The following is a 24,193-nucleotide window of genomic DNA, read 5'->3' as shown; positions in this document are numbered from 1 at the left end:
CTCCTGAGGTCCCCAGCATCACAGATGCCAGACTTCAGCCAATTCGATTCACTCCGTGTGATATCAAGAAATGGCAAGGCACTGGATACTACAAAGGCTATGGGCCCTGACATCATCTGGCAATAGTACTGAAGACTTGTGCTCCAGAAATTGCCAAGCTGATGATTGCACAAGGTTCAGCACCATTCGCAACTCCTGAGATGCTGAAGCAGTCCGTGTGGAAATGCAGCAAGACTTAGACAATATCCAGGCTTGGGCTGATAAGTGGCAAGTAACATTCGTGCCACACAAGTGCCAGCCAATGACCATCTCCAACAAGAGAGAATTTATCCATCTCCCCTTGACATTCAATGGCATTACCATCGCTGAATCCCCCACTATCAACATCCTAGGGGGCTAACATTAACCAGAAACTGAAATGGAGTAGCCATATAAATACCGTGGCTACAAGAGCAGGTCAGAGGCTAGGAATCCTGCGGCAAGTAACTCACCTCCTGACTCCCCAAAGCGTGTCCACCATCTACAAGGCACAAGTCAGGAGTGTGATGAAATACTCTCCACTTGCCTGGATGGGTGTAGCTCCAACAACACTCAAGAAGCTCGACACCATCCAGGACAAAGCAGCTTGCTTGATTGGCACCCCATCCACAAACATTCACTTCCTCCACCACCGACGTACAATGGCAGCAGTGTGTACCATCTCCAGGATACACCGCAGCAAAGCACCAAGGAAACTTAGATAGCACCTTCCAAACTCGTGACCTCTACCAACTAGAAGGACAAGGGCAGCAAATACATGGGAACACCACCACCTGCAAGTTCCCGTCCAAGTCACACACCACCCTGACTTGAAACTCTATTGCCATTCCTTCACTGTTGCCGAGTCAAAATCCTGGAACTCCCTGCCTAACAGCACTGTGGGTGTACCTACCCCACATGGACTGCAGCGGTTCAAGAAGGCAGCTCACCACCACCTTCTCAAGGTCCATTCAGGATTGGCAATAAATGCTGGCCTGACCAGCGATGCCCTCATCCCATGAATGAATAAAAAAAAATTCTCAGGGTGGCAGGCTGTTACTAATGGGGTACCGCAAGGATCAGTGCTTGGGCAACCGCTTTTCACAATCTACCTAAATGATTTGGACGTGGGGATTGAATGTAATATTTCCACATTTGCTGATGACACAAAATTAGATGGGAATGTAAGTTGTGAGGATGATGCATGGATGCTTCAACGGGATTTGGACAGGCTAAGTGAATGGGCAGGAACATGGCAGATGGAATCTTATGTGAATAAGTGTGAAGTGATCCACTTTGGTATAAAAAACAGAAAGGCAGAGTATTTCTTAAATGGTGAGTGATTGGGAAGTGTTGATGTCCAAAGGGGCCTGGGTGTCTTTGTTCGTGAGTCACTGAAAGCTGGTATGCAGGTTCAGCAAGCAATTTGGAAGAGACAATGGTATAGTGGCTTTCATTGCAAGGGGATTTGAGTATCGGAGTAAAGATGTCTTGCTGCAATTGTGTAGAGCCTTGGCAAGACCGCACCTGGAGTATTGTATACAGTTTGGGTCTCCTTATCTAAAGAAGGATATACTTGCCTTCGGGAGAGTGCAACGGATGTTCACCGCACTAATCCCTGGGATGGCGAGATTGTCTTATGAGGAGAGATTGCAGAAGCTGGGCCTGTATTCTTTAGAGTTTTGAAGAATGAGAGGTGATCTCATTGAAACTGACAAAACTTACAGGGCGAGACAGGATAGATGTGGATAGGATGTTTCCTCTGGCTAGTGAGTCCAGAACAAGGGGACACAATCTCAGAATAAGGGGCAGGTCATTTAAGACTGAGATGAGGAGGGATTTCTTTACTCAGAGGATGGTGAATTTGTGAAATTGTCTACCCCAGAGAGCTGTGGAAGCTCAATCATTGAGCATGTTCAAGACAGAAATCGATAGATTTCTGGATGCTAATGAAATCAAGAGATATGGAGATAGTGGGGGAAAATGGAGTAGAGGTAGATGATTAGCCATGATCTGTTTGAATGGTGGAGCAGAATCAATGGGCTGAATGGCCTACTCCTACTCCTATTTCCTATGTTCCTGTGATCCCAGGCTCTCCTGAGAACTCTTTCTATGCCACCCCCAGTGGGCCTCAATGGAACTCTCACCAGCTGAGAGTTGAGAAGAATTCTGCTGAGACCCCAAGCCTTTCAAGGTGCAAGGCAACTGATCACAGAGGAAATTGCTTTTGTCGACCAGAACCTTCCAGCTTCATTAGTAACTGAAAAAAGGATTTAAAGATACTCCCTTGTTTATTGGGCATTTCGTGGGCACGTCTTCTAGTTTGGATTAGCATGGAGCTGCTTCAGTTTACTGGCCTTCTGTCTAGACAGCCGCATTGTTGTGCCCTTCCAGCCACTTGTTGCCCACAGTGTCCATGCAAACATCCCAATTCCTGGGATTTGGGACAGTATCTGCTTCATAACATCCCTGTTGCCAGAATTCTGTTTGATCGAGCTTCCACTGGTTTGAAGAACTCTTGGAATTTTTTCCCCTACTTTTGTGAAAAACTTCACCAGGTTTGAAAATCCTATTTTAAACCTATTTGGAACAAAACCCAAATTAACACTTTCATTAGATCACACTGCAGATTGTGGAGGAGTTTCGGTTAAGCGGTAGAAATTCCAAACCTATGCTAGAGCGATACCTATTATCCTAATGCTACACTACTACTGATGATGAGTTTCAGATAGAAAATTCGTTGAAAAAAACTTCCTTCTTCGAAACAGCAAAGCACTAAACTCCATTTAAAGCCCAAGTTTGACTTCTGGGTTGATTTGATCGTTGAATTGGGCTGCCATCTATGGGTGAGATAATTTACTTGTCTCGTGTATTGCTCTGGCAAAGCTGCAAAGGACACTTGCCTTTGGCAGCCAGGCTTCCTTTGTGACACAAAAGGTGTAGTCTCCTTATCCATTTTGTGGCTACGGTTTTTACTCATTGAATTGGATTATAATCCCATTTGGGATGTGATAAAATAAGCTCATAAAGATTTACCAGACTTAACTTTTGCTAAAGGTCAGAATTCATAATTTCATCCTTCTTTAAGAGTTCAGTGCTCTCCTATACAGTGGGCAAGAACTTGCAAGAATCATTAACTCCCTGCAATAAGTCCAGGACTTGTAGAACCAGTGCCAGCCATCAATGATTGCCTGTTTTTCTGCTGTCAAAAATAGAACATGAAATCAAACTTAATAGAAAGCCTTTGGCGCTTTGCAAGGTGATATTGTGCAAAGGGATATGTGTTTGAAACTATCAAAATCCTTTCAGTCCCTCACCCATCCATTCAGATCAGTCGTCTCAGTCAAAGCAAGTAACTAATGTGTTTTGACACATTGACGTATTGGCTTGGATGCGAGAGCCTGTAGCATATTATTATACAAATAATGATTGACATAATTTCATTTTTAATACTTACTTGAGAAAGAATTAATGAAGAATTGGTGCCAAGGATAAGGGACTTCAATTATGTGGAAACCACTAGAGAACCTGGCATTGTTAAGGGGAGATTAAATAGAGCTGTTTAAAATTATGAGATTTTGACAGAATAAATAAGGAGAAAATATGTCCACTGGCAAGAAGGTCAGTAATCAGAGGTCACAATTTAAGGTAACTAACAAAAGAACCAGTGGGAAGATTAGGAGAATATTTTTTACACAGAGTGTTGTTATGACCTGGAACACACTACCTGAAAGTGCGGTGGAGCAGATTGGATAATAACTTTCAAATGGGACTTAGCTAACTTCTTGAAGGGGGAAAACATTTGCAGGGCTATGGGGGAAGAGCAAGGAAGTGGTATTAATTGGGTAGCTGTTTCAGCTGGTACTAATAACGTAACACAGGCACGATGGGCCAAATGGTCTCCATCTGTGCTATATGATTTGATGAAAAGAATCTTCTGTGCCAACCTTTTGGTTCATTATCCATCTATGCCTTCTCTCTTTGTAGCAACACTGTTGTGCTTTACAATGTGATTGGTATTATTAGTTTAGTTAAAGTTAGGGCTGCTCCAATTCTGGCACCGGTGTCAAATTTGGATTAATAACTCTCTTTTGAAGCACCTTGCTATGTTAAAGGCACTATATAAATGCAAGTTGTTGTAAAAATGTTTGCCAGGTACATTAACAACAGTGCCAATATGCACAACACATAAATTAAACAATTATTATCGCAACACCCATGGGGCAAAAAGGAGATTGTCGCGTTGCTTTTGTTTACTGCACACACTTGTATATTTGTTCTGTCTTATCCAATAAAACTGTTGAATTTACATACAGTTTTCAAATTATTGTATAAAGGATTGGGTGGAGAAGCAATTTAATTGGAATTTCAAATCCCTGGCTATCTTTTTACAGGAAGCCATTGGTGGCTACAGGCTGCTGTGATGATTCCTGAATAATTGAATGCCGTTATCTCATTCCCCACAGAATAGAGAATTTGTGGCTTGTAGCAGTGAAAAGGCCACCTTTTTGTACCTCGAGGTCGAGGTTTTTCAATTCTTCATGGGCTTTAGTAGCAAAGTACAACTTTTAGAGTCTGCTACAATGTTCTGTAATGTGATTCCTTGATGGCTTTAGAGAAATGCTATAGCTGAAGGCATTCTTTTTGAACAGAAATAAAATGCCGTATATTTTTCATTATTTCTGTATTGTAGTCACTTCACAATTACTGACATTTCAGAATCGTGAACACCCTTACAGTCCCAAGCTGTCAACAAAGACTCTGCGGTTCTGTTGGTGAGACATAGCCTGTAAGATATGTTGCATGAGTACTGTAATCTTGCATTAAAATTTTCAGCAGGCAGTAAAAATGCTAGTTTCAGAGCAGATTTGAATGATAGCAGCACATAGTAAGCAGTCTCATCATTCCATTTGAGCTAAATATACCTGAATACCTTTTAGACCACAGCTGGAGGGAGGGAGGTCTCTTTACTCGGATGGTTGGAGATAACACAAGCCCTGAACCAGGGAGTAGTGTAGTTGCCATCCATGAGTGATAGAATTTGGAACTTTTCAGAGTTGGTGGAGAAGAGAGAAGAAAGATGGAACCATCAGGATGACCCTGCTGGTTGGTCAGTTGTTGTTCAGCTTGAGGTAGAGAGACATTGACTGGTTTGCTGCTCTCTGCAAGGAATTGGGAAGCTATATCCAAGACCAAAGCTGCTAGATTTGAACTGGAGAGAGTGGGACTGGTAGGTAGCATGCACATGCTCATGCATGATGTGTAATGGTATGAGTGAGGAACTGTCACAGCTGCTATGTGCCACAGGAAATATTTTCAGTAGAATGTGATTGATTTAGTCAGATAAAGAAACACCAGTCCTAAATGATGCTGCAGAGATGATTCTGCAATATGATTGAGTCCTTGCAACATGGCTCTGGGACTGACTAGCTGAAGGGGCAGTGTTCTCTGGTTCTGTGATATGATTCAGGAAAGGCTTAATCTGAGCTGAAATTGTCTGGGGTAGGCTGACCTCACTTCAGGTTCTAATTATAATAATTTGGAGGCGAGCCAGGCATCAGGAATGCCACCTTTTGGCAACATTCCTCATTGAGGGTGTGGCAACCAGCATGCCACTGCTTGATTTAAAAGCTTGCAGTAGCTTCAGGAGGAAGGTGTATAGAAAATTGGTTTGGCTGCTGATCTGAAGCCTTCCTTCAGAAGGAATATCTGTCTGACGGCACAGTGCCTTCAGATTCCCCGAGGCAGTGCTTGGGAACCCTGCCGACCCAGGTCAGGCAGAAGAGGAAGACCTCATTTGTCAAAGTGTCCTGAGTAGCGATACCCTGGGAGTGGAAACCATTGGTGAAGGCAGTGTTACGACCAAGGCGGGAGGAGTGCACTGTCTTTCTCTATTTCCACTTCTCCACAGGTCACAACGTATATTTAAATGTATATCCAGTTACCGATGCGGCCAATTTATCTATTTTAGTTTCAGAATAAAATCCACCAACCAGATTTCTTTAATAAACAACAAAAGTATTAATTTATTATAAAACAGGACTTAGACAATAAATATGCAAAGGTTCAACCCACAGTTTGAAATATGACAGTAAATATATACATTTTCTTCTAAATACTGAACACACACACACACACACACACACACACATAAATGCACACACACACCAGTTAAAGGAAAAACAAAGATGCTTGGGCCAAAGTATTTGAAGAAAAAGGAAAGGATATGTTATGTTCCAGATGGCATACAGTGTGGCATCCGAGTACACGTAGACAGGTCATTGAGATCTTTTCAGAAGCAGCTCATTCAGGAAATGTTGAGAAGAAGTCTTACCGAAGCACTCCAGGAGAAATGCTGCTTCAGTTTCTCTATTTCCTACACTTAAGTCTCCGGGTTTCTCAAAGAGGTAGAGAAAAGATGAACTGGTCTCTTTTAGCAGGCTGACATCCAACTGACTCAAAGCGGTATTCAAAAATGAAACCCACTCTTGAGCACCATAAATCTTGACATGTCACTTCTCTTGTAAACAACTCCCATAGTCAGAAGGCACTTGTTGTTTACTTAGCTGAGTCCTTCCAGTGACCCTTTGAAAAACAAAGTCTAGCATCTATGGAATCACTTCAGTCCTCCAATGAATCCATCTCCACAATTCTAAAACATGAGTCCTCAAAAAAAAATTTTAAACTAGAAGCACTTCCATAACAGCAGTTAGTGCCTATACCCCAATGCACAATTACTCAGTGCCAAAAAAGTTTCATGGTCCATAGAGGCAAGGTAGGAGGGGCTAGCCATAGGTTTTAAGAATGCACTATACTAAATATATCTGCCTCTGCCTCTGGCCTCCACTCACATTGTTGTAAAATACATGAATTGCCTACAATCAGTACCCAGGAAACAGCATGATGACCCCAGCTTTCACCTGGAAATGTTCTTAATTCACAGCTGTCCATAAATCACCCCATGAAAAGCCTCACATGGGATTTATTTGCTAGATGCCTATATCCACCAACACACCCATTATGGGCCACATGCTGACAGCTGTGTTTTAAACTTATCTCATGGTGACCACAGGCAATTGTTACTCTTTGCATCCCCTTCTAAATTAGACAACAGCAGAAAAGAGCAGAGAGAGCACTGCAACAGCTGGTGGACCCTCAAAAGATCTGGTCTCTCGGCCTCTACAAGCTGTCCAAGTTCTGGAGGTGGATGTAATGGAAGGTGTTAAAGTGGGGAGATATCAGCAGCAAGTTTGTAATGAAATGTGCTCTCTTCATTCCCAACCTGCTGTACCTCACAAGTGAGATCATGAAGCCTTCATTCCTTCTGTAAAAAAAAAAGATTCTTCTGAGCAAGGCATTCTAAACTTTCCTTGTTCCCTCCTTTTAAATGGGCAAAGCAAAGTCAGGTAGGCACTACCGGATGGTGCCTTGACATTATATCAAAGCATGCACCACCACTCACTCTGTCCTTCACAATTACCTGCCAGCAGACATCCACACCAGAAGAACTAAAATATGAGGCAGGAGTGTGTGAGTGACCAGGATCAACTGGTGGTGGAACATGAGGGAAAAGGCATTGCTGACCAAAGGATAATTCACTGCCAGCTATTCACAGAGACTGAAAAGATCCCTTGGCACTATTTGAAGAAGACCAACAAGCCCTTCCAACGACCTGGCAACATTCCTCCCTTAAATAATAACAAAATAAACAGATTAACTGGTCATTTATCTCATTGCTGTTTGTGGAACATTGTTGTCAGAAAATGGCTGCATTATTTTCCTCCAGTACAACAGTAAGCACACTTCAAAGTACTTCCCTGTGCATGAAATGCTTTGGGAAGTTTCTGAATGATCTATGGTAATGCAAATTCGTTGTTTCATATTGACACAGATTGAAGTTTGTGGTTGTGGGAAGGGGAGAAACCTGAATCTTGCAAAAACGGTTTAAATAGAATATTCTTTTCTCCTGATTGATCTTTGCAGTTTTAGATCCCCTTTTGTAAATCCAGCATTGTGTTTTTATTTCATTGTTTCCTTTGTCTTTTCCATCCTCTAATTCTCTGTGGCTGTTCGATATCCCACCAAGGTATTTGGACAACAAGGGATAATGGTCTGGGATTTTCACTGGCGCTGTGTGCTGCTCAGTGATACACGCATAACTGTCATCAACTGAATGGTTCCCAGCTGAGAGAAGAGACCTGAAACAGCATCTTCACTGGGAGAAAAATAAACTGTAATAATCTTTCATGATTTCTAAATCATAATTTCACACTTTTAGAATACTTAATATTAAATCTGATTCCACCCACATATTGGTTTATTCTGGCACAGTATCTAATATACTATTTTCTTTCTATAACACAATCTGCTATGTTGAAATCTTTGATATTATGCACATTGTCAGTTAGGCAGAAGTCATGTAAAAAGCTATTTTTCTTTTTATTGTTATCTTAAAAATCCGATTTTAAGATTGAGCAGCATTCACTCAAGGCCAGAGGAACTTAAGGCTTGTGTTTTAAAAAAATAAACATGGTTAACAATGCAATTGAATTGGAATCATACAGAACCACACCTCTTCCCTTGACAGTAATAATCAGAAAACCTATCTTATTTTTGATATAGATTTGTGAAACTAAGTTAGGTTCACAGTCTATTGGTGTCATGCAGACTCCCCATCTGCCAAGAATGAGGCACATTAATTTTGTCATATGAACATTGATTTGAAAACTGATGCTGAAGTGAAGAAAGGACTTGTTTAAAAAAAAACAGGTCCTTGGCTGGAAAGACATTTGCATATTAACAGACAGTACTTTGGGAGACAAAGCGGTTACTTCCCTTATCCAATTTAACCCACAATGGACTTTGAGCATCAGATATTGAAGGTGAGGGAGCTCAAATTTCAGGATGACTGCTCGGATGGCCAAATCCACTAACGGACGTAGTCAGACCAACTGGTCACATGACTAGCCTGCTTGGCAGCCTGTTTTTTTCTGAATCGTACAAACAGTTTGAAAAAAAGACTGCAGTATGCTCCTGGACTGAAGAAGACCTCTCCTGTCTGCTCCATCTCTTTCTCACGGAACTCCAAATCCACTGAAGCCACATGAACCCCAAAAGAGAAAGGTCTCCTACAGTGAACAAGGTTTAAGAAGAATGCTGGGCCCCAACGACGAGCCAGATCTACCTACAATCAAGAACTCTACAGTGAGCTTGAAGATCCGTAACAAAAACCCTCTTCAGAGATTGCCTCAAACTTTTCCACTCTATTTTTCTTTTACTCTTTTCTGTCTCTATCTGCACGTGTGTATCGCATATGCATGCTAGCTTGGGCATGTCGTGTATCCGTAGGCGTTAACCGAATTAGTGTTTAAGTTTAATAAATTTCAACCTTTCTTCTTTAAACCTAAGAAAACCTGTTTCTGCTGGTTTCTTTGCCTTATAATTGGAAAGCAGTGAACAAGGATTCACCAAGGGGGAGGGGGGCGGGAGTTAAAAACATGGTGTGTTAAAAAAAACCCTGTTACAGTAAATCCAGGTGAAGGCTGAGAAGGATCCCGAGACCTCTTTCTCACTGGGTCGTAACAATTAGCAACAATTCATATCTAGCATGACTTTGATAAAAATACTATTTCTCAGTTTAAATTTATTTTGGGACATTGTCGTCTCGATGAAATCCTACCCCCCACCCCCCTCCCCAACTCCCACTACCACCTTCATATTTCATCATGGTAAAATCCCAAACACACTCTGCTGCTGGTGTTCTATTTGTCTTTTTCACAACTTGTGTCCATAATGTACGGTAATCTGAAATGAGTCAGTCATTTTTTTTGTTTTTTGACTGCAGGAACAGTGATAGTAATTTGAAAAAAAGAAAGGCTTCCATTTATATAGCACCTTTCAAGACTTCAGGACATCACAAAGCACTTTGAAGTACTTGTAATGGAAGAACTGTGGCAGCCAATTTGCACACGGCCAGCTTTGACAGACAGTAATGAAGTAAATGATTGGATGATCCATTTTAGTGGTATTAGTTGAGGGATAAATATTGGCCAGAGATGCAAAAAAAAGTGATTATTGGCAGTCACACTGTTCATGTTATTCCCAAGTTCAGTTATAATGTGTAGCCCTTGTGTTAGCATCTCTGATACACGGCAGCCTCTAGGATAACTCATTTCTCTTGCTGCTTCATTAATGAAAGTATCTTATAGAATACCTTCATTATAAAACACGCTTCTCTAGAATAAGGTTGCCACATGGAATCATAGTGAGGGTAGAGGTACTGCGGTTTCTCTGCAGTTTTGGATGAATGCTGGATGTGTACATGTGCTTTGAGCTGCAAAGGGAAAATCTCTGTCATTGATCTGCTCTCTGCTGTCCTTCGAAACAATTGGGATTTCTACATCCAACAGGGAGGGCAGATGGGGCCTCGGTTTAACGTCTCATCTGAACGATTTGGGACTGACCAGTTCTAAAATTTACCAACCTTCCACGTAGTTTCTACATTGTTAGTAATATGGCGCCATCAAGGGCAATTATAAATTGGAGAAATGGTGCAGGAGTTACAACTATTCAAGGGTGCTGCAGATTCACCTCCGAGACCTGAGTTTAAAGCTAGGCTAGAATGACAGGATGAAATCTTTCTCTCTTGTAGCTGTTAGATTTATGAAGGAAAGGGGTTTTCACCCATTTCTCAGTAGGTGTGGACGCAATAGCACAAACCTTAATGCAAGTTGGTATAAAGGTGATGCTTGAATTGCAATGTTACGGAGCTGTATTTCTTATGCAGATGTGCAAAGCCTGTACCAGCTCTAGTCCAATGATATTAACCTTCTATCTAATTGAAACGTAGTGATTTACTTTTCTTCGTACACTGTCCAGTGTAGGGATGCTCGCTATATGCAATAAGTAGGTACCTTGGGGTAGATTTTTTAACTTGGCACTTGGGCATAGAAATAGGTCTATGGGTATAGTGCCCATGATTGAAGATGCCCAAAAACAATGGAAATGAAAATCCGTCGATTTCTATAATGGCTTTACATCTGGATGGTGTGTTGAAAACCTAGCCAATCGACTAAAATTTCCCTGTTAATTGGCAGTAAACTGTTTGCAAGGTTTTGCTTCATATTACCATCTATTGGAGTACACCTATGTGAATCACAACTGCAGCTTAGCAACTGTTAAACTGACACTAGCGACTTTGAGTTTAAAAGGCCTAATCCACTGGAAAGCCTACAAAATGTGCTTTCTTCACAGCACCAAGCTACTCGTAATCAGATCTACCAAGTTTATGTTCCCTACATGGGTATAGGGTTGCCAACCCTCCAGGATTGGCCTGGAGTCTCTGGGAATTGAAGATTATTTTCTAAGACAATGATATAAGCAACCAAGGAGACAAATTATAGTGGTGTTAAAAACAAAAACTTGTGTATTTGTTTCATTTTCATTGAGCACTCTGTTTATTGAAGATGGGGGAAAAAGGCATTTTGACTGACAGTCAAGAATCATTCAATTGGATAATGAAGAATCTTTTCACTTTGCAATTCTCATGAGGAAGGCGGTGCTCTGAGAAAATGGACGTGTCTGATGATCAATGTCAGGAGTGTCAGGGTGGGGCAGTTGGAGATAGGAGGTCACATGGAAATCTCCAGAAATACATTCAGCCAGAGCCGAGAGTCGTTCTTTGGCACACGCTTGAGTATTTGAGATTTTGCTGATATTTGTAACGTAAAATGTTTCTGTGTTGCAGGTGACAGAGACTCGGACTGGACCTTTGGGGTGCAGCAGCTATGAGAACCTTGACTCAGTGAGTTCAGTTCTACTGCAGAGTCCTGAGAGCAGACTGCATTTGCAAGGTAAGTTCTAGGGAAAGAGTGAGGATAATGGGGTGTGGGGTGAAATTCAATCATGTTTCAGTGCTTATACAATGCTTTTGTGTGATACACCTGGCTTCCATAATATAGGTCCAGTGTTCAGTGAAGTGACTGTGGTTATATAGTGAACTGTTGGAAAGTGAACATCAGCCTGGAATTTGCTAAAATGTCTTAACCAGCAAGCCAAGACTGGCATACCGATCTTGCTGACTTATGCCAAAACTTTCTCCCAATCTCATTAATATACACCAGAATGTTAACCAAAAAACAACTTAAACAAGCAGAAATCAGCATAAACAGTCAAGCACCAAGGAAAGCACAGAACTCACCCCATATTCCTTTAAGTTCCTCTTTAAGTATGAAAATTAAAGTTTGACAATATCAAACCATCACCAGTGCACATTAGGTCAATCCTGAAAGCTTTAGAATTTTTAATGTGACTTCTTCTGATGCCAAAAAATTGCATTCAGAGATGCTGAAGATACAGTTCAGGTCTCAGTGAGGAATGCTTTAAAACAAAACTTAAAAGATCACCATTAAAGCAGGAAACTTGAATTCTCTGGTCTTTTGTGGGGGTGTGGGCAGAGCCATGTCAATGAGTGACAAAGTTTTGGCAGAGGATTCATGAATCAAGATCAAGGAAATTCAGACATAGCATAAAAACCATCATAAATCACCCAAAATTCCACAATCCTGTGCTCTGAAAGTCAGCTTTATACCGTAATTACACCACTCCTTTTGCACAAGCTTTGAGGAAATTCCAGGCTGTCGATATGTTACCCAGGCTGTCTTTATTTCACTAGATCATGAGGATAGATGTATATGCGGGAGGGTGTTTGATCCATTCTGAAAAACCTGAAGTCCTCCCAAAGATGATATAAAAACCATAAATGATTCCAGGGTTTACGTTTCCAATATTCTACCTGTCAGCCCATTGCATTACATGAGATAAATTAACAATACATTAGTTTGAACTGTGTCCTATCGCCATATTTTAATTTGAAGTGATAGCCTGCACATATCTTTTTCCATGCTATTTCCTATCATTTATCTCTTGAGTCCCCCCAGTAGACAGATCTCATAGACTTCTTAAATAGAGCTTTTACCCCTTTGTAGGTCTTTCAATGTTAATTTTTAAATCTTCAGTTTGAATAGCTACCACTGATATCCTCAGTTGAGGATTGAACTGAACCCTGAGTACTGAGTCTAATGTAAGAAGGGGCGACAATAACATATATGGAAGATAATCATTGAGTTATATTGCAGTCTTTACTAAAACATAGAGCAATGTGCCACAGGTCTCCATGCGGGACATGGAACATGCTTGTGAGCTACAATTGCATTAGTGTTTGGGAAATTGTTCATTTTCCGTACGAGAACTGTCCCATCACTTCTCTTCGTTAACTACAAATCTCACTGATAAGCAGGTCATAGTGCTTGTGTATGCATGCGCAGAGTTGCACCTTTTCCCAAGTTGACAGCAAGGTAATCAGGTAGCCTAGTAGCAGCTGCCCACATTGCACCATCATGAAACATCCTTTGGGAATTCTACCGCTTGAGCCTGCAGGGTGGGTAAAGGAGGGAGTGGATCACAGAAAGAGCTCAGAAAGTGAACTGGCACAGGAGGCAGAAATCAGCCATTAAGCCGGCAAAAAAGAAAGAACTTCTTCATTCACTCCTCAAAACACAAACCTCCTGCTGAGAATTGCTTCCAATGGGTCATCTCTAAGTGATATATGGGGAACAAAACATGTCTGCAGCAAACCGAATGCCTGCATGGTTCTGCTGAGAAGAGGAGCTTGCTGTAATTGACATGGAGTCCAGGCAATTGGATTGAACTCATATATCCCAGGAGAAACAACACAGGGGCATTAAAAATAAATGTTTCTTCTAAACACTTGTTTATTCATTATAAAAATATTGGAGATGTCATAAAAGACAAAAGTTTTCACAATGTCGCATGTTTCAGTAGCTTAGCCTGCCCATTCAACTTAAGGTGAGTTTGCAAAGGCTCTATAAAGTGCCCAATGGAGGCTGTGAACTCTTGTACCCAAAATCAATCTATTTACATCAACTGGAACAAAATCAGGGTGGCTTATCTGCCCTGATACTGTCTCATCTCTTCCCTAAAATTACTGTCTGTAGCAGAGCATACTTATAGGGAACTGTCATCCAGGGTTTTATCGAATTTTGCAGCACAGAAAGAGCCGGTTTAGTTCATTTAGCCTGGGGCAGTTCTCTGAAAGACCTATCCCATTAATCCCATTCACCTGACCTTTGCACATACCTATTAACATTTTATATTTAAATAGCTGTCCACGTTTTTTTAAACTGTTATGGATTGTGTTTTCATGTTCTGACAACTCTCTGTGTTTAAAAATTCTCCTTTACCCTCAATTCTTTTAGTGCCGATCCTAAGTTTCTGCCAGGTAGCTATTGACTCATTCACAAAGACAAGTTATATTTTTTAAGGTGCTTAACCAATTACAAGCATTGCCATTGTATTTATAATATATGTGTGTGGGGGAGGGGTGGTTGGGGAGGGGTTGGTTGGTGGTGATTGGTGGAGTTAAGTCTGTTATTTTGAAAACTCATCTTCCCAGGGATATAGTTGTTCCCTATTTGACTTATTCAAACCCCTCAAAACTTTGAATGTCAGTAGCAGATCTCCTCTCGACCTTCTCTGTTTGAATGAAAAGAGCTCCAGCTTTTCAATTTTAAGGCTTTTCATCAACAAATACTGATTCGATATTGACATTTTTTATGACAAATCACAAATATCTACATCCGAATACAGAAGTACAACAGCATGCAGGGATCCCCAGCATGTTTGCCCTCTGGAGTCAGCGGCGACTCGGTTTGCTGGGTCATTTGGTAAGCTTGCTATTGTCATGAGACCAACAGGTGACCCACATCTGAAATACAAGGATGCCTGCAAAAAAGGCCTCAAGTTGATGGGGATCAGTGTCAATGCATGGGAAGGCCTTGGTGTTGACTGGAGTTCCTGGAGAATGGCAGTCAGGAAGGCCATGAGAAAAGCAGAGGACAAAAGAAATGACCACATGGTGGAAAAGAGAGCCCAGCGGAAGGAAAAAAAACATCAGTCAGCCTCAGGCCAACGATATTCATCTGTGCCATTGTGAAAGGGATTGCCACTCACAAGTCGGCCTCTATAGCCACAACAGGCGATTTTCAACTCAGAAGTGACATACCCCCTGGTGCAGTCCATCGTCTTCTGAGATGGATGGATGCCTACTACCACTACTTAAAGATGAAGACATATTTACGAGGTGTGCATTTCACTGCAACTTGAACTGCCAGTTTTTACAGGGAATAAAAAAAACTGAAATCTGATCTTGAGCCAGTTGACCCTTAAAAAACATAAGATGTACATAATCCAGCCAGTAAGGTGGTTAAGATGCTTTCTTGTGAGTAGGGCAGCTTTAGATAGGCTCTGAGACCAGTTTTCAATTGTAGTCCCTGTTATTTTCAGTGGAACCACACTGACACACTTCCCTGTTGGTGACATTCCAGGACGAAAAAGGAAACCAGACTGATGGAATGGCTGTTGGAGGTTTAAAATTGATGCTTTTAAAAGTCCATACTAGGAACAAAAAGCCTTGACTTTCCTAACGCTTTAAGCAAGTCTATTGTGTTCTCCAGGTAAACCTTCTTTGTGCTAGAGGTGGCAAGCATAACACTACATCTTACCCTTAAGATTCCTGGTGAATAGGGAATACCATCCTGCTGGAGTAGTCATATAAATACTGTGGCTACAAGAGCAGGTCAGAGGCTTGGAATCCTGCGGCGAGTAACTCACCTCCTGACTCCCCAAAGCCTGTCCACCATCTACAAGGCACTAGTCAGGAGTGTGATGGAATACTCCCCACTTGCCTGGATGGGTGCAGCGCCAACAACACTCAAGAAACTCAAATCCATCCAGGACAAAGCAGCCCGCTTGATTGTCCCCCATCCACAAACATTCACTCCCTCCACCACCAACACACAGTGGCAGCAGTATGTATCATCTACAAGTTACACGACAGCAACACACCAAGGCTCCTTAGACAGCACCTTCCAAACCCGCAACCTCTACCAACTAGAAGGACAAGGGCAGCAAATGCATGGGAACACCACCACCTGCAAGTTCCCCTCCAAGTCACACACCATCCTGACTTGGAACTATATCGCCGTTCCTCCACTGTCACTGGGTCAAAATCCTGGAACTCCCTTCCTAACAGCACAGTGGGTGTCCCTACCTCACATGGACTGCAGCAGTTCAAGAAGGCAGCTCACCTCCACTTTCTCAAGGGCAATTAGGAATGGGCAATAAATGCTGGCCTAGCCAGCGACACCCACATCCCATGAATGAATAAAACAAAAAATCCATTTCATTCATGGTGAGAAAGAATGAAAATTAATGTGTGGAAATTTAATTCAAAGAATCTGATGAATTAATCTATTTTTGATGCATTAGGTTTGTGTGGCTACATGTCATACCATACACCCACTCACGAAAGCTGCAGTAAATATTCATGTGTTATACTGTCAGAAAGAGAAACTCCAGAATGAATGCTCCCAAGAAATATAATTAGTAGTGAGTACAATTTTTCATTTAAAAAAAAATTACAGCCATGTTATGGTTTTAAGGATCTTTTTTGTTAATGGCCTAACGGTAGTTCTTCTAAGTCAACCTCTGTCAGCTGTACTTTGTTTTCTTTCTCAGTTCTTTTAACAGTACGTCACCAAGATTAACAATGACCCCACACTTGTATTAATCAGATAATTAGAATTACTGTGGACTAACTGCAAAGCATAATATGCTTCCTATTTCTCTTCAAAACTGCAAAATTAATGCCCCCTCCAGCCCTACACTAACCCCACACGCACACACACACATAAATACACTGGCAATGCTTGTAATTGAAAATAATGATTTGCATTTTTATCGTGCCTTTCACAACCACTGGACATCCCAAAGCACTTTACAGCCAATGAAGTACTTTGAGAAGTATAGTCACTGTTATAATTGGTTAAACACCTTAAAAAGCATAGCTTCTGGTGTGAACTAATGGCTGAAGTGTAACCTGGAAAATGTTTCATGCTTAAAGATTTAACTAACTGAAGACATTAACTCAAAATCAGAAGCCTCTTTAACTGAAAGGAGAGAACTAATGACTAATCAGCTGGTGTCATTTCATTGAGCCAAGTTTTCTCAGGACTCAATAACAAATGCTGTGAGATACAAAGATTAGATTGGTGCACTTCAGGGACCCCAGCTTTAGTTTCTCCACAATTTTAGAAAGGTAATTGATAGGCAACAGACTGCATCATCGTTTAGAATCCTGTTCAGTATATGATTACATTCCTGAAGGAATTTTAAATTATAAAACAGCCAAAAGAATCCAGCAGGTTTGTTTCCTAATTCGAATCATGCATGGGAATGGAGAAAGGGTAGAATTACACACTCCATCATCCAATACTGATCCAAAAATAGATGATAGTTATTATTCTTTGAACTCTTCCAGTTTCACTTCTTTCCTGGTAATTGTGCTGTGACTGCAGAATTGATGAAAGGTTATTTAAAAGGCCACCATCTAATTTGTTAATGTTGGGGCAATGGCAAAACAGGACTTAATAACATAGTATTCTCCATTCAATTAGCTAAGAGGTTCTCTACTTGTGATGGATATTTCAATTAAAATGATGAAACGAAGTTTAGTCGCTTCCTGCATTGACTGTACAAAAACGACCAGAATAAGTCACATTGCCTTAGCACTAACTGAGGAAGGGACAGGTAGGTTGCTCAACAGAACAGGTGCTCACAAACCATGTAACATTGAATCTGTAAATGCCATGTACTTGTTACAAAGTGATATTTTTCTTTCTTTAATGTGGACAAGGCCAGGAAGTTGCATTTATTTCCATTTACTTGGTCAGTTTTCCAAATGTTTTGTTAATGGGCATTGACATTAAAAGTAGCAAATGTTGGGATAGGATTGCAATGGAACTGAATATCAGGATCAGTGTATAACGGGCTTCTGATCCGCTATCACCCATTTTGCGCCACCGCACGAGACGGATTTCTACCCCACTGGCCTCCAGCTGCATGTTAAGCTGTTTTACAAATGCATCAGGAAAAATGTAAGGGAGAAACAATAGTTATCCAATCTGGAAATGCCATCACAGTATATGGCAGTGGTTGCCAAGGCAACATGAATGGTTATAGCATTTGAACACATCTGTAGAAAAGTGATGGAGGAGTATGAGTTAATTTTACATACAGATAGATAAAGGCAATGAAAAGGACAGTTTATGTGAAATTCAGGTTCACCATTAGGCAGCTCCACACAAATGCACTGTAAGTAATTGCTCACTGTATAGATTTTTAGACTGTATTATGTTTCATTTTATATATATATGCATAGCAGTTAGATTAAAAATGTAAAAGTGTAGCAGCCACAAGACAGCTGTGATTTGTGTTGTGGAAATCTTGCTGAATGAGTGAGTTCTAGGATGGTTTGAACTTCCAGGCTGAACACCCTTGCAGGAAGTATCTCTAGCTTTGTTCATTCTGGATGACAATTACTGAGCTTGAGGAACAGCAGGAGACACTTGGTCACCTGTGGAAAGTGAGGGGGTTTTTGGGACAGAGGTGGACAAAGTGATGGAGGATTGGAAGAGGGTGATCATTTGTGAGAGTGGGAGGATGAGCTGGAAGGAGGTGCATATCCTCTTATGGAATTGCCTTGGCCTATAAGTTTTCAAGACTGAATACTTGAACCAGGGATGATAAATTAGCAACGCTGCTGCCCCAGGGACAAAGTAAGCTGAGTAGGCAATCACTTCTATCAACAGCAACGTGAATCCAAAATTGTGTGTTGCCTTTCAGTTGCCAGGATATAAACATAACAGGGTTGGTGCACAAATTCTTGGAGAGGGAGGGTGATCAGCCAGAATGTACAGCTTATTTTGGGACAAATGACTCAGGGAAAAAAGTTATTCAGGTTCTGCCAATAAAAAGTTCCAGGAGTTCAGTGATGGACCTCATGATTTTTGCTAGTGCCCTATGTGAACCAGTACAAGAACAAACAGGAAACATGCTTGGCTAGAAATATCGTTTCAGAGAGAAGAGTTCAGATTCCTTCAATATTGGGATTATTTTTGGAGTTTTTTATTTGCTTCAGGGCTTGTTTCTCAGTCAGTGCTGTTAGTCCAGCGCAAAAAGAAGCACAGCTTGACATAGTTTGAGGTAATGAAGCAGGACAATTAAATCCTGCAGCCCATATCCTCATCTTCAAACAGCCTTGCACTCCAATTAACCCAACCCTTGCTGGCCTCCACTGGCTGGTTATGTCAAAGTAAATTAGGTTACAATTCTTTTCTTTGATTTCAAATCCTCTCCATGGATTTGTCCCATTCTGCCTTACACTTTACTGCATGTGCTTTCGGTTCCTCAGAGACTGGTCTACTCCCGTCTACTGCTTTACTGCCAGTGGTTGATCTTCCAGTCCTTACAGTCCTGCTCCCTGGTACTCTCTTCAAATCCCTACATCTTCCTCCCTTCATTCAGAAGGCTCCTAAATGTTCTCCTTTTCAACTATGTTTATAGTCCACCACTCTTAGTCCAGTTTTCTTTATTCCCCTTTCACTTTGGTGCCATTTACTCCACCTGCTAAGCACACTGATGTTTTTCTGTACATGAGGAGAGGTGAACAAATGTACTTTGTCATTGTTATTTCCTGAAAACTTGCCCTTATTTTTCACTATCTCCAGTAAAAGAATGCCGTTTCATGTCCCATAGATCTTTAATGACACCACCATTGCTGTACCCCACCATCAGCATCTTGGGAGTAACCATTGACCAGAAACATAACTGGACTAACCATATCCACACTAATGCAACAAGAGTAGGAGAGAGGCTTAGTATTCTGCATTGAGTAGCTCATTTTCTGCTCTCTCAATTGCTGCCCACAATCTACAAAGTTCAAATAAAGGGATGGATTTAATGGGCCCTGCTGGAGATGGGCTAGGAGATGAGGGGTGGGGGGGGGTGGCCCATAGAATTATGAAGGGAGGCAGTGGGGGAAGGGCGGAAGGCCCATCGCCTTTCCATCACACTGCAATTAAATCGGGGGTGGGATGGCCACCGACAGCCTTCCCACCCAGAGGCTAATTGAGTCCCTTAAGCGAACTATTATCAATCACATAAGGGCCTCTTCCTCTGCCTCTAGAATTAAGCCGGTGGCAGGGGAGGCCTACACCATGCGGGGAGGTCAACCAGTAAAACAAGGCAACCTCCCTGCAGACTTGTTGTGGGGGGGGGGGTGTGGGGGGTGGGGGGGGGTGGTCCTCCTTTGTGGGCACTCTGTAGCCCACAGACAGTTGCTGACAGAAAACAACCCACCTCCTTGAAACATCCCACCCCTTCGCACTCAGTGCCCAAGCTCACTCCTTCCATCACCATGGCCTGGCGGATTGGCCCCGGCGACCCCATCTCACTTACCTTGTGTCCAGGTCTCCAGCACTGGGCTTGGTTCCAAGGCCTCCTACAGTACCAGCAGTGGCCACCACTCCCAGTAGCACTGTTGATACTACTGAGCTTCCAGTCCTCTGATTGGCCAACAGTTCTTGGAGGTGGGATCCCCATCTTTAAAGGGACAGGGATCCTGGTGCCGGGCTGTTAATTACCCAGGCGCCATTAAATAGAGCTGGGGGAGGGGGGTCTCCATTTGGCTGAGGCAGGATTCCCACCGTCTTTCAGCCCAGCACCAGGAGCCCCACCAGCTCCACTAAATCCTGCCCAGAGAATGCATTGGAATACTTGTCATTTGTTTGAATCCCTCCAATGAGATATCCACACCGAAACAGCTCAAACTGCCATCACACAGGACATTCTCTATACCTATTATGTTATTCCTCCTCGATATGGGCAATCACACCATCCTGTTTCCAATGCTTCCCCTTCGTATTTCAACTTGGTGGGACTTTCCCTGCTTGGTTCCAATGTTAACTATCCAATTGTAGCCAGATCCACCCCTAGCAATAGATTCTCTCTGAACCCTAGCATTGTAACGTTTAGAGTCCTTTGAAGTTCCGTCCTTGGCCCCCTACAATTTGTCATCTATGTGCTGCTCATTGACAACAACATTTGCAGAAAAAGAAAGACTGACTTTCATTTATATAGTGCCTTTCATGACCACCGAGCGCTTTACAGCTAATGAAGTACTTTTGAAGTGTAGTCACTGTTGTAATATAGGAAACATTAGTTGGGATAGTCAGCTTCCAAATGTACAATGATATTTAACTCTTCACCATCTCTCTTATCCCCACCGCTGCCAGTGTGCTATCAGATTCCCTGTCCAATATACAGCTTGCTATTGGGAAGTTCAAAGGTAGCAGCCCCCAACAAACTCCACCTCTGCCATCATACTCCATCCTCTTTCCTGACCACTGTTTCAGATTGAATCAGACTGTTGGCAACTCTGGCAGCCTGCTTGACCTGAATTGGAGTTTCTGACTCCATATTTTTCCCATCACAAAACATTCCTACTTTAATTTCCACAAAATTACCCATACCTGATCCCATCTGCCACTGCAACTTGCAGTCATGGCTTCAGTTCCCTAGGTACCTCACTCTTGGAATTCTGTCTCTAAATTCCTATGCCTCTCTACCTCCCTCTCTATCTTTAATACTGTCCTTAAAAACCAGCCTCTCTTTGACCACACTTCCTCACACCTGCTCCTTTGGCTTGTATCCGTTTTCTCTAATGTAAAGCACCTTGGAAAATTCTTATATGTTAAAGACACTGTATAATTGCATGTCCTTGTTCTTCTTGTTACCAGTTATGACATAGTATAATCTTTCACTTTACAGAGATGGTTACATTACTATTGGTAAACATGTAGTGTATCTACACCCGCCATGACATCCATCACTTCCAGAGCAATGAATCTAAATCAATACTCCATGATATGAACCGAAATGTAGAACTAATTTGAGAGCTGACACCTTGAGGTTCAATCGACAGCTCAAAATATCTGCCTTGGTTTATAGTGCCATCTGAGCACCCACAATGATTTCAGCCTGATAAACATTCCTTAGTATCCATCATATAGTCTATAGTTATCAAACTGTACAGTATCACATCACTGAGTCATCCACCAGTACTGGTAATTAAAGGGGCAACATTCGCCTAATAAAATTATTGAATTTACTTGGATACGGACTTACTCTTTGTTTAGTAAATAGAGAATATTGTGGCATCATTGGCATGGCAAAAGCAATGGGCCAGATCTTGCTCTCAGCAATATATCCCTTACATTAGCATTTGCCTGTAGACTTTTTGTGGGTTTTGCACTGGAAGTTCCAGTCAGCCACCAATTGAAAATGTGTGGCTCCATCTACAGGATATCTGGGACCTGCGTGAACAGGGCAAGCAAATGTAACCAATCAGATTGAAAAATTGTAATGAGCAGTGCAGAGGCTGAACCAGAGAGTGCGAGTTAGAACAGTGGCTCTCAAACCTTTTTGGTTGAAGGACCCTTTTACAAATGGATTAATAATCATAAACTCCCCCCGCCCGATCTAAGTTATAACATTATGTAATACATACATGAAAGCGCTGCATGTAAAGAGTGCTTTAATGATACTTTTAAGAAAACAGGTATTTACTTACAGATGTCAGTGAGATGGGTATGCCTACTTCTCCCTGCAGTCTGAATATCCTTGCAAACTGTCCTCCTAGGTAAGCCAGCCAGCCATTCTGCTCTGCACATGTGGTGGTTGCACTCTGCTCCCACTTCCCTGCTCGCTCTTCACTTCATTTCACAGACCCTCTGGAAAGTCTGTATAGAACGCAGAACGCAGTTTGAGAGACACTGAGTTAGAATGTTCAATTCAATGTCAAATGCGGTACAGAAATCAAAATAAAGCAGGCAATAGTACTGAAGACCTGTGCTCCAGAACTTGCCGCACCCCTAGCCAAGCTGTTCCAGTATAGCTACAACACTGACATCTACCCGGCAATGTGGAAAATTGCCCAGGTATGTCATGTACACAAAAAGCAGGACAAGTCCAACCCGGCCAATTACCGCCCCATCAGTCTACTCTCAATCATCAGCAAAGTGATAGAAGGTGTCATCAACAATGCCATCAAGCAGCACTTGCTTAACAATAACCTGCTCAGTGAGACCCAGTTTGGGTTCCGACAGGGCCACTCAGCACCTGACCTCATTACAGCCTTGGTTCAAACATGGACAAAAGAGCGGAACTCAAGAGGTGAGGTGAGAGTGACTGCCCTTGACATCAAGGCAGCATTTGATCGAGGATGGTATCAAGGAGCCCGAGCAAAACTGGAGTCAATGGGAATCAGGGGGAAAACTGTCTGCTGGTGAGAGTCATACCTAGCACAAAGGAAGATGGCTGTGGTTGTTGGAAGTCAATCATCTGAGCTCCAGAACATCACTGCAGGAGTTCCTCAGAGTAGTGTCCTAGGCCCAACCATCTTCAGCTGCTTCATCAATGACCTTCCTTCAATCATAAGGTCAGAAGTGGGGATGTTCGCTGATGATTGCATAATGTTCAGCACCATTCACGACTCCTCAAATACTGAAGCAGTCTGTGTAGAAATGCAGCAAGACCTGGAAAATATCCAGGCTTGGGCTGATAAATGGCAAGTAACATTTGCGCCACACAAGTGCCAAGCAATGACCATCTCCAACATGAGAGAATCTAACCATCTCCCCTTGACATTCAATGGCATTACCATCGCTGAATCCCTCACTAATAACATCCCAGGGGCTACCATTGACCAGAAACTGAACTGGAGTAGCCATATAAATACTGTGGCTACAAGAACAGGTCAGAGGCTAGGAATCCTGTGGCGAGTAACTTACCTCCTGACTCCCCAACGCCTGTCCATCATCTACAAGGCACAAGACAGGCGTGTGATGGAATACTCTCCACTTGCCTGGATGGGTGCAGCTTCAACAACACTCAAGAAGCTCGACACCATCCAGGACAAAGCAGCCCACTTGATTGGCACACCATCCACAAACATTCACTCCCTCCACCATTGACACACAGTGGCAGCAGTGTGTACCATCTACAAGATGCACTGCAGCAACGCACCAAGGCTCCTTAGACAGCACCTTCCAAACCCACGACCTCTACCACCTCAAAGGACAAAAGTAGCAGTTTCATGGGAACATCACTACCTGCAAGTTCCCGTCGAAGTCACACACCATCCTGACTTGGAACTATATCACCGTTCCTTCACTGTCGCTGGGTCAAATTCCTGGAA

At 42.2% G+C, this 24,193-nt stretch overlaps 1 protein-coding gene across 4 annotated transcripts in view; it reads left to right on the top strand.

The window, feature by feature from the left end:
- The window catches only part of brinp1 (bone morphogenetic protein/retinoic acid inducible neural-specific 1), a 375,763-nt gene that overhangs the window by 310,121 nt on the left and 41,449 nt on the right, over positions 1 to 24,193 (top strand). For all 4 annotated transcript variants that reach the window (XM_068012711.1, XM_068012712.1, XM_068012713.1 and 1 more), the window contains exon 5: positions 11,765 to 11,870. In XM_068012711.1, coding sequence (XP_067868812.1) covers positions 11,765 to 11,870 — 106 coding nt within the window. The remainder of the gene's footprint in view (positions 1 to 11,764; positions 11,871 to 24,193) is intronic.

This window comes from Heterodontus francisci, chromosome 32 (genome assembly GCF_036365525.1).
Source record: "Heterodontus francisci isolate sHetFra1 chromosome 32, sHetFra1.hap1, whole genome shotgun sequence".
NCBI lineage: Eukaryota > Metazoa > Chordata > Chondrichthyes > Heterodontiformes > Heterodontidae > Heterodontus > Heterodontus francisci.
Note: the sequence above shows the minus strand (reverse complement) of the source record. Positions and strands in the feature narration are given on the sequence as shown.